The 11519-nt window shown below is 39.8% G+C and overlaps 1 protein-coding gene across 1 annotated transcript; it reads left to right on the top strand.

The window, feature by feature from the left end:
- Positions 1-650: 650 nt before the first annotated feature.
- On the top strand, positions 651-10202 carry TMED7 (transmembrane p24 trafficking protein 7). The gene is made up of 3 exons (XM_019516986.1): positions 651-1182; positions 3889-4134; positions 7184-10202. Exons 1-3 carry the CDS (start codon positions 994-996, stop codon positions 7418-7420), a joined length of 672 nt encoding a protein of 223 aa, XP_019372531.1. The 5' UTR covers positions 651-993; the 3' UTR covers positions 7421-10202.
- The last annotated feature ends 1317 nt before the right edge of the window (positions 10203-11519 follow it).

The following is an 11519-nucleotide window of genomic DNA, read 5'->3' as shown; positions in this document are numbered from 1 at the left end:
TGGCTTTTTTACTTTTCATTCCATCCAGGAAGAGCGCACACCAACTGCTGAAACTTCCCTAGCCTGACAAAAGGTTTTTGAACCTGAAAACTTGCTTAATAATTGTTTTCCAACTATTTAAGTTGGTCTAATAAAAGATATCAAAAGTGATTGTACATTTTGAACTATTTATTACATCTAGTGTGTGTGTACCGATGTATCTAGAAAGATCGAGATATACAAAAATGTATTCGTACACACACATATATATATACATATCTGTGCGTGTATTAGTACAGTTTTGTACTACTATTGATCGTCTATCGCACAAGGGTTAAAATTACCCTACGACGCCAGTAATGAAGGTGCCCCCAGCAACAGTCCAGTGGACTGGCTCTGCGTGAGTCACGTGGGGGAGGGCGCAGGGGGCGAAGCCGACCCACGGCCGTTAAACGGCTCAGCGCCTCCGCCCTGCTCCCGCTCGCCCCCACTCACGAGGCACATACCGCATCAATGTGAGACTCCCCACAGCACAACCTGAACCCTGTGCAGGAAGTGGCGTATTGAAGCCGAGCGAAGGGGCGCTGCCAGGCTGGCACAACGACCCCAACCTCCCTTTTGCCTTCCCGCGCCTGCGCCGCTCCAGCCCTGATAAAGGGGAGGGCGCGTCTCGCCCAGAGACCAATAGGGTCTGGAACTGCCGCGAGGCTGACGTCACGGGCCCTGTAACTGATTACCTGCGCGCGACCGACCCCCGCCCCTTCTCATTGCGGCGCGCGCAGCTTGTCTTCGCTCTGTCCGTTTCGCCAAAGACCACGTAGGCAAAGCCGCGGGGGTTGGCCCGGAAGTACTTCTGCGGCCTAGTCAGGCACTTCCGGGCTCCCGGCAGGCTTCCCCCTTCTACCCCCCTTTCTCCGCCACGCCGCACGGACCTGCAGCAGGTGCCACCGCCGACACCCCGCTGCCTCCCACCGGGCTTCACTCCCCACGCACCCGCCCCGGCCCCCTGCGGACATGCCGCTGCGGGGCTCGCCCGGCGCCGCGGGCTGGGGGCGGCGACTGGCGGCGCATCTAGTGCTGCTGCTGCCGCTGTTGGGCTGCGCGGTCCGGGCCTCCGAGATCACGTTCGAGTTGCCGGACAACGCGAAGCAGTGCTTCTATGAGGAGATCGCGCAGGGCACCAAGTGCACCCTCGAGTTCCAGGTACCGCGCGGGCCTCCCCCACGTGTCCGGGCCAGGGCCGGCTTAACGCATAGGCAAGAAGTCAAGAAGGGGCCCGGTTCTGCTTATTTTACGCATTACAATTACAGCGCAGGGTGGAAACGAAGGAATATAAACATTTTCTCTTCAGTCGGGGGGCCCCCGAGTTTGCTTGCCATGGGCCCACTAAAGGGTTGTTAATCTGGCCCTGGCTCCAGGTATGCCTGCAGGCCGCACCCTGCCCGCATCAGTCAGCGGCTGAGCCAACCCTTAAATATGAAATGATCATGTTGTTAGCTCAAAGTTATTGTATTTGGTGAAAAACAAACCGTCGACACTGAAACAATACGCAAATAAGCCTCCTTTACTGCATATTGCTCGCTGTAAGCCACCAGCGAGTAAGAACTGGGTCATCAAAGTTGAAACATTTCTTCATTTCGAGGCAAGCAGTTGTAAGAAAGTGTTGAGAGGAAACTCAAAAGTCAGTTAAGACTGAGAATGGCTTGGGTTTTGCATAGGTTGCATCACTTAGCTGCCTCAAAAATGATCAAACGTTTTGAGCACTTTTACTATTATGGATTGTATATCGTACAGGGGTTGAAATGATAGTACGAATACAATAATTATCATGCACTTAGCAACACAGCACAGCACCCCCTGCCACACTGGATGTAGCCCCCCCCCCCATGAGTCATGGCGCAGGCTGGTGGGGGGGGGGGTGGTCCGACCTGGCAGCTGCACTGGATCTGGCCCCTGGAGCTGTGCCCTCCCCCCTCCAACTGTTCTGGGAAGATTGGGTACCAATAGCGAAACCTAGTTCAGAGGTGAAGCCAGTGCTGTCTGAAGGTAGTAGGCCCTCTGCATCCAAGGGGTGTCCCTTTCCTGCTATAGCATAGTATGCATGCGGGTGGCCAGTTTGCTCTGCTGTTCAATGTTACCTGTTTTGCTACAGGAGGATGCAAAGCCTGTTTCTTTGTCTGGTGTGCTCTGGTGGAGAACGTGCATGAAGGCAAATGCCATAAACACACACAAGTTGGGTAATAGAAGAATAAAGGCTACCAAACTCCCTTGAATTTACTCCCCTTTGTATGTGGATGTTATGCTGCAGTCTTTAATTATCTCATGCATAGTGTATTTCCACCAGGCCTCTGCCTCGCTTCAGTGCACAGGATGTATGGTGCTTACTGAATGGGCACGTTCCTTAGTGACCAGCTAGTTGGTGCTTTGTTTTTTTCATTGATGGGTGACATATGACCACATGCCAAATACAATGTCTGTAATTCAAATCCTGCCCTGATGTCACAGTTAATGACTGCTATATAGGCTTTTCTGGGCCTCATTATCGCTGCTGAATTAAATGTTTTGTAAACATTAAATTACTTTCTCAACAGTGTTCTTGTTACCCCTATTTCAGAGGCAGACATCCATTAGGAAAAATAGTGGGATCCAATGGATTGATTGTGTCCTAGTGGATGCGTACTTGGGTAGGGGCTGAACTAGGAAAAGCATAATTGTCTTATCTAGTAACTCTTCAGTACTTGATTTTGAAACCTTGATTATCTTCTAATGTCATTTGTATCTATTTTTCTGTGTTTCTATAAGCAACAGGAAAAAAAGATTTTTATCATCTGTTGTCATACGGGTACTTGCTTGGTTCATCTGCAGGCCTTCACCTCTTCCAGATTGGGGGTGTGGGGACCTGGTTTTCCAATGGAGGGGCAAAATGACTTTTTTCCTCTATTGTTTAAATCATTTTTGTCATTCAGGTTGCCAAAAAACGGTTCCTATTAACTTGATACTTAAGGGAATAGCTCTGCAAGCTAAAGTTTTATCTTGGAAATCTAATGTGAAATTTCTGAGGGTACTTGCATCTTAAGAAACAGTCATTTGAAACATCATGTCACCATAGGTTTCAGCTGATGTTATCAGTTCAGGGAAGTGACACCACCATACATTTTGTGCAACATAACTTGTGTTACAGTTGTGTTTTAAGAGATGAACATGTAGCTGTTCACAGTAAGTATTTACTGAAATATTAAATTGTCAGACATAACAGAAGTTCTAAAAACTAGGTTTCCCTTGAGGACTTGTTATATACAAAACTTTTTTTAGAGTTCTGCAGTGCATTACCTGTATACCATGAGGCTTCAATTTTTTTTAAAAGAACAACAGTAAGCTGTTTTACTTGTAGTATTTCCTTTCATTTTCTTTTTTGTGTGAAAATGAGACTTCTCAGTCCCAGTTTTTACCTGTTTTACACTGCTCCTGAGTGCAAATGAGATGCAACCTGATGTAACAGGTTGGGTGTGCCATACTCTTCCAGTCATGCAGAAAGGTGGTGTGACTAACATTACTACCTGCTAGCAATCCTGATCTACTAGAAGAGCCACAGTCCTGTTCCAAAATCAGTTGGATTGTACCTGAGGATTGGGTGAAGGAACAATGAAGAATTCACTACATCTAACATTCTGTTGTCTTAACTTTTATTTGTGGCCTGAATTCAGTTTCTTGTGTCATGTCTATTGTGGTCTTGTGAATGGCAAAAGTAAATTAAACTTTCTAAAGTATGTAAATAAACTGCTTGAAACCTACAACGATTACAATATTTTGTTCTGAGGTTTTCTTCTGTTGGTGTGAGACACAAATATATAAAACAGTTCATTTCCATAGACCAATATATAAATCAATTGATCATCTCTCATTCTACAGGTGATCACTGGAGGTCATTATGATGTTGACTGCCGGTTGGAAGATCCTGATGGCATTGTGTTGTACAAAGAGATGAAGAAACAATATGATAGCTTTACCTTTACTGCATCCAGGAATGGAACATATAAATTCTGCTTCAGCAATGAATTTTCTACTTTCACACACAAAACTGTGTACTTTGACTTCCAAGTTGGAGAAGATCCACCTCTGTTTCCTAGTGAGAACAGAGTCACTGCCCTAACTCAGGTAAACTGCTGATTTAGTTATAACAGACAAAGAGCAGATAGCAAAACTCATCCGTATTTGCTCTAATTTTCCTGAGTTAAGTATCCATATCCTTTGAAAGTTGGTGGGACTAGGTAGTTAACCCTAATCATGTAGTTTTTGGGTGGGTTTTTTCGGTTTGCTTTTTTGTTTTTAAAGAAGCCTGAGAACTCAACAATTTTTTTTATGTTAAACTTGGAATTTATAATTGAGCTTGCGGAAAACTAAGTGGCAATAATTAATCATCTGAAGAAAATATGATAACTAGGAACTTAAACTCCTAGTTAGCAATAGTAAAATAATTATCAATACATTATTTAACGAAGTTAAGATAAGTTTTATGGTGGAAAAGCACTACTTCCTAGGACACAAAAATGTTTAACAGCAAATGCACCAATCAGTTCCTAGATGCTGTTCTGGTAGGAGGTGGCAGATAAATGTGGGATTGCTGGGAAACAGTTTCCTCTATTAAGGGGCTCTTGTACTCTAGCTGGGTGTTAGTTTAACTGGACTCTAATCACATTTTGTATGCTTATTCTTTTTGCAGCAAAGTATAACAGATGTGTACATCTGCTGACAGCCATGTGAGCTCCCATTCCAGAATGGCAGGTGGTGATTGGGTCAGCTGAAAAAAGCATAGTGCAGATGAATGAAATGTACTTAAGGCTTACAGACTGATATCTCAATGCCCCATATTTTTTACTAATAACAGTTCATCCTTAGAGTAAAATATTTGTTCTTTTTAATCTAATACTAAATGTTTAACTAATGTTTAAATAGCTACATTGAGGAAGATGATAACCCTCTGAATTATTCTGATCACAGGCTGGCATCTTTGTCCTAAGGCAGCTGCATTTCAGCACCTTGACTCTACATGTGTGTGAAAGGGGATCTGTTGCAGTTTCATTTTTTCAAACTAGACTTCTTAAGTTGCCCTTTTTGCAGGAATATTTGATACACATTACATTGAAAATGTAATGCATTTCACACTGTAGGCTTTCTTGAGGGAAATCTAAATATTCAGGTTAACAACCTGTCTTATTTTGACTTGGACACTTAAAGAAAAGACTAGTAGTAGAGATTGACTGGACTGGAACCAAATTTGTTTTGTATCTAATTTGCTTATATTGTAGGCGGCGATAAAAGTCACTCCAAAATAGCCATTTTAAAAGTATGAGCATGCTCCCCCAAATATCCTCAATGTCCTCTTTCCATTGGCTTGAGAAGATCCAATATTCTCTCTCAAATGGGTTTTACTACCATGATACAAAGAACACCTGGTTCCAATTCCAGTTTTTTGTAGTGAAGTGGTGGGAAAAAAAAAGTAATTACAAGGACCTTCTGCAACGTGTGTGCCCCATGCCTTCTCTTTTCCTCATCTGCTCCTGTCTGCTTCACCTCCATTCAGTTACTGTCATCTACACTTGCATGTGCTCTGGATCCTGTACATCTCACCCACCCTATATTTCGTTTCTCCTCGTTTTCCCATTTTCATTCCAGTGTGGCTACTTTCAGCATCTCCTCATCACTGTTGGGACACCCCCCAAGAGGGAGCATCAAGAACACAGGAGAGGCACAATCTTTGTGCTCTGTTCCTGTGTTAGACACCTTGGTAGCCCCTGGTTTGTGGAAGGAATCTTCCTCATTTCTGGGTTGAAGCATGCTTAGTTCAGCCAGAATCTTAAGGGATTTATGGTGATACATATTTTATATTGTATTTAATATATAATTATACAGCTAGTATGTGGCTATTTTAAGTGAGTAAAATAAGAAAATATGATGTCTTTACAAATCTAGTGTGTACTTTTTCTGAGGTTTTATAGATTTATCTAACCTGAGAATTTTCTGTAGGATGACCCCGTGACAGACTCTTAAGTCCTTGCTCCAAAGCTGTAGAGTTTCTCAACAAATCTGCTTTTGGAATTTAACTTGAGCAAAGCAGTATTATCTCCAGAGCATGTTCTCTGGATATCTGAAAAAATTTACTGGCTGGGTAGGTACTTTAAAAAAATCAGTCTGGACAGTTAGTTTGACAGTGATGTGAGCAATTAGAATGTGATCTCATGGGAATTGTCAGGCAGCCTTAATTCCAGGTGATTTTTTTTTTTTTTTCCACCTCTTCCTAACATTTGCACCAGTCATCCTTTAACAATATACTAGACTAGTGTATTTTATCCAAGTAAAGTTCAGAGTGGTTAAATACATGGTTACAGTAATTTCTGAGTGGAGATAAATATGGCCATGATGATGCATCTTTTGCAGAGAGGAGTCGCATTTCAAGCTCTCTTATTTCTGTAGTAAGTGACAAATGATTGGAAATAGTGTTGCATCCAAAAGGTTTGAGGGAAGCAGATTAAGACTGTCTAGAGAAGGGATGCAATAGTTTATAAGCAATGGCACAGAGGATCAGTTGTGTATCCCTGCATTTTGTCCTTTTTAGAATATAGAACAGATGCATCCAATGACACCTGAAGGGCAACAACTGAAAACGAAAAAATGGAATAATTTTTATATATTGCATGATCTGGAGAATGCTCTGCCCAAGATTACACTAATTGAGATGTTTTCAGGATTTTAAAATATTATATACATGGCTTAGAACAACCACAATTCTTAAAATATTAGTGTATATAGCTATTAATAGTTGACTTTTTTTCTTTATTAATGCTGTGATGCATCAGCTTCCTGGAATTGAATCAGGGTGTCTTGTATCTCTGCTGCTACTGATACACAGAGGAAATGGCAATACTGGACTAAACCAAACAGTGGTGTTCTTCAGTATGACATTCTTATATTTCCTTATGAATTGAAAATCATGTGTTTGTTTGAGTCTTGAAGATCAATATCTTTTGTATTAAACCTGAATGGTTGGAGAAAGTTGTAAAGTGTGTCCAATTTGACAGTTTAAAAGAGAATAGAGTGAAACACTAAGTCGTAAAATTATGGTAAGGGCAGCAGTATACACTCAAATAAACCCCCTTTTTTTTGCTACTACTCTAAAAATGTTTTTCTTTTTTTTTTTTTTGTCTAGATGGAGTCTGCTTGTGTTTCAATTCATGAAGCTTTGAAGTCTGTCATCGATTATCAGACTCACTTCCGCTTGAGAGAAGCACAAGGCCGTAGTAGGGCAGAAGACCTGAACACGAGAGTGGCATATTGGTCAATAGGGGAAGCAATCATTCTTCTTGTAGTTAGTATTGGGCAGGTGTTTCTTCTCAAAAGCTTCTTTTCAGATAAAAGAACCACCACAACCCGTGTTGGATCATAACTACTAGTGAGATGATGCCTCTGATCCAATGCACACTTCATTTGTAAAATTGCTATTCTCCAATTAATTGTAGGTACAAAAGAACAAAATATGAGCAACATCTTAAATATTTTTGCCCGTCCCGGTTCAGTAAAAGTTACAAAAAATACCCAGAAATTGTGGAAGGAATGCCTTATTTGAAATATTTGGAAAACTTTGGAATGTACTATTTTTGGATGTTTTATATTAAACATCCAGCAGTGACCTGTGGGATTTTTTCATTTGTTTTGTTTCTACTGATTAATCTAATTTGTTTGATATTACCAATAAAATTACCCATGTGCGGTATAATGCTTTAAAAAAATGTTGAAGAGTGTACATGTGAAAAATTGATGGCATTTTAGTATTTTAGGCTGAAGGTGTCAGAAATGAAAGCAAACGTGAGAAGCTGTAGTCACAAAACATTGTACTGCATTGTTTTGATTTGCTGTGATAATCCAGCCATCTTTCTTTGCTTATTTGTAAAGTGTTACAAGCTAATACTACATTGCGGGACAGATTCTCCAGTAGCCTGATATCTTTCCATCTTTGACACTTTCTGAGTTTTATACTTGGAAATATTTATGGGAAAAATCGCATTATATGCTAAAATGTAATGGAATTTCTGTTTTACTGAAGAAAATGTAGACTGAGACTACTCAGGAAACAAACTTTCAATGCTCTGTTGATTTCCAAGGTTTTTATTTTTTAAAAAAATGCAATAAAATAGGGAGAATCTTGTAATTTTGTGACTGAAGTTGTACAGTCTTTGTATGCTGCTGATGCTTTCCAGAATTTGACACCAGAGGTAAACTGTCTTAAGCAGCAGAGCACCAACACTGGACAAGGTTGTATAACATCTTTGCAAGGCACATATAAAGCTTTTATCATTATCCTAGTGAGAGTCCAATTAGATACTTACATCACACAGGTTTTGTAAATTTTATCTCCATGGGCGTGGTGCACTGATACATAATGGCCTTGGGCATCTAACTACCACTTCTTTGCTAATGGTCATGTGATATTTTAAATGTTTCAGGGTGTCTTTTTGGTAGGTTTGTAGACTAAATTGTTTCCATTCCTCATGTCTTGAATAGTTGTGGTAGAGTTCATACTCTGCAAAATCTTGCTTTACTTGGACATGGGAGATAGCAAATATGTGTACATAAATTTCTTAAATTGAGCTATTCAGAGTAAGGTTTAAGAGCTCCATCAGATTATTTTGAAAGGAAAAAGGGACTTGCCAATTCTCAAGCGCACAGGAGAAATTACAACTAAAATAAGACATGAAAATGCAGGGCTTTCATATATTTCAATTCACAATTTTACTAAAACTAGTGCTGCGTACTTAATCCTAGCTTAAAAAGGATAGAGATTGATTTACTGCTGGTATTGACCATTTATTTCCCACTTCGGAAAAATTGTAAAAACTGTATATATACATATTGCACTTGGACGCGCTGTGTAAACTATGGTTATTTGAAATTAAAATGCTCAGACTAAGAAAAGGATGAACTAGATTTATCCTTGTGAATTGACCCGTTATTGTACTCTGAAATATTAAAGAAACTAAAGTTAACTTGATGCTGTTGAAAAGTCACTGGGGTTGGTAAGTGAAAAACATGTTATCTCTTAGTTTCAGAAATCCATTTGATGTCCTCGTAAATAGGGTGGAATTTTTTTGTTCAAGTACAGCAATTCTGTTTTCTTGGGATGGTGGGGGAGGGGGAACAATGGCAACACTGACTACGAAGTTTCAAAAAATACTGATGCACAGACTTTTGTCACAAACACCATAGGCCTGTGCCTGCATGTGATGCTCTTTCCTGATCGTGCCTGTCTGCTTTACCTCTTGTGTGTTGTAGCAAACCAGTCTCACACAGGATTCATTTAGGCTTCGTTACACACACTAATGAGACAAACAGCACAGTTAGTGCAAGTGTTGCATGTTTGCTGTGGAAAATGAAAATACCCACTTTTGACAGTGTCCCATTGTAATCTTCTGAAGCTTGAACTATCACTTGTTAAGTAGCTGATCAGTTAATTAGTAGCTTAATTGCAATGGAAACCATTTGTTTTAAAGAAGTGAAATCAGTTGCTTTGTGTTGCTGTCAAAATGGGTAAATAATGGTGTAGGCCAAATATTGGCTTATCTTCACATATAATAAGTTAGTCTGTCTTTCCTGTCTCTCTTATTTCTTAATGTTTGAATGTGTGAAGTGGGACTGTTTGGTTCAGTATGCATCCCACTGCAAAAGGTTTAGCGGAATTGACTTTCAAATTGAAGTTGGGTATTCAAACCAATCCTCTGGTATATTGCTGCATGATATGCAGTGGTAGTTTAAAAATGCCTTTATTTTTATGTTCTAAAAACATGGCACAAATACACGTTTAAACATAGTTGTATATATTTTTAGAGTAAGTGGTTGAATAAATAGGGCATAACAGACGTTTACTATTTCAACAGTGGGTGAAGAAACTTTCTAAGATGTTGGCTGAAGCTGCATCTTCCTTTTATATTAAGAAAATGGTTCAAGTAAGAGGTGTGGTGCACAAATAAATCACCCCAAATTGATGAAATAAAACTCTGAACTGCAAAAGGCACCAGGCTTTTGACTATTCCTTGGATGTTTTATGTTTATGGAACCTTTTTATGTCCTGAAATGTCACTTCCTGTTTTAGTTTGAAAACCTTTGTTAGTTTGAATAAGACAAAAAACAGACCCTGTGAATAATGTATGGGAAAATAAAAATTAATATATGAACATAGTCTTACTGGATTTTTATTTGGTGTGGGTGGGGGAAGCAACATTCTGAGAAGTGTAAAATTGAGCCAGTTAACTTTTATTTTAGGATAAGTATCTTTAACAATATTTTATAAACCCAAGCAATCAAGTTGTAGCTACTAAATTATTTTCCCTTCCATGTGAACTTGAAATTGCAACAATCAGTGTGCCCCATATCCGGCTGCAGTCTAAATGACTGTAACATGCTATCAGTTTGGCTACAGAGCCACTAAACAAATGGATTTATGTATTGCTGCTTTATTGTTACTTAAGCTTTCATACTGAATGTCTTGCACTGATATTTGCTAATCTGAACTATTAATTTGAGTGGAGTTTAAGGTGTCTTGGCCTTTGAAATTGCAGGCAACTTGGGATCTCTTTTCTGTGATGGGACCATGGGTATGAGCCATAGCTAGCAATTATGTGACGATATATTACGTTAGTATAAAATAATAATGTCAGTACATGGCTAATATAACTGAGTAAAATATGATTTTTTTACAATCCATTGGTTCACTCATTTATGGCCTTTAACAGACACTTTCCTCTCCGTAAGAGCTGCCTTGTCTCCCCAGAAATTCCCAACAGGTGGTACAAGTTAACCTGAACCAGACTGACTCTACCCTGCTCCCAAAGTAACTTAAATAGGAAAAGTGAATTGCAAAGCATGAAGGTCCTTCTTTTTGCATAAAAGACCCTCTAACTAGAATTCAGACTCAAAACATGACAAAACCCATGCTTTTCCTCTACAGTAGCATAGTAGAGTGGGTACATTCTAATAAGATGTACTGGATAAACTTGTTTACTAGTAAATTTTTTAATAGCTGATTTTTAAATAGTTGATGAACATAGAAGTCCTTTGGCTTTTAATAAAAGTACTTTATCTTATTTTGTTCTGGATCTTTATAGCCCTTTGTTTTGCTCACACTTGAATACATTCTGCTAGCTGTCTTGGTATTCTGCATAGCGTGACCTTATGTTTCTATGATGCAGTTAACTCCTAAAAAACACTTCTACAAGAATCTCTTTTCACCTGCTGCATATACTCGGACTTGGATTTTTACCAAGAGTATGTGGTACAAAATCTTGATGGCAGTGAACATACGAATTGCTATTCCAGGCTAGGGCAGAATTTTTCCACTGTTTTTTCTCTGCCAGTGCCTGACAACAGATGCTTCAGAGGTGGATGCAAAAACCTGTCAAGTGAGAAGTAAGTAATACCACACCATAAAAAAGCTGCAAAGTGCCTCTAGAGGTGGCTTTCTGAATTTAGCTGTGCATGTTTATGTCTCTCCC

This window comes from Gavialis gangeticus, unplaced genomic scaffold, assembly GCF_001723915.1.
Source record: "Gavialis gangeticus isolate Ggan-Ray unplaced genomic scaffold, GavGan_comp1, whole genome shotgun sequence".
NCBI lineage: Eukaryota > Metazoa > Chordata > Crocodylia > Gavialidae > Gavialis > Gavialis gangeticus.
Note: the sequence above shows the minus strand (reverse complement) of the source record. Positions and strands in the feature narration are given on the sequence as shown.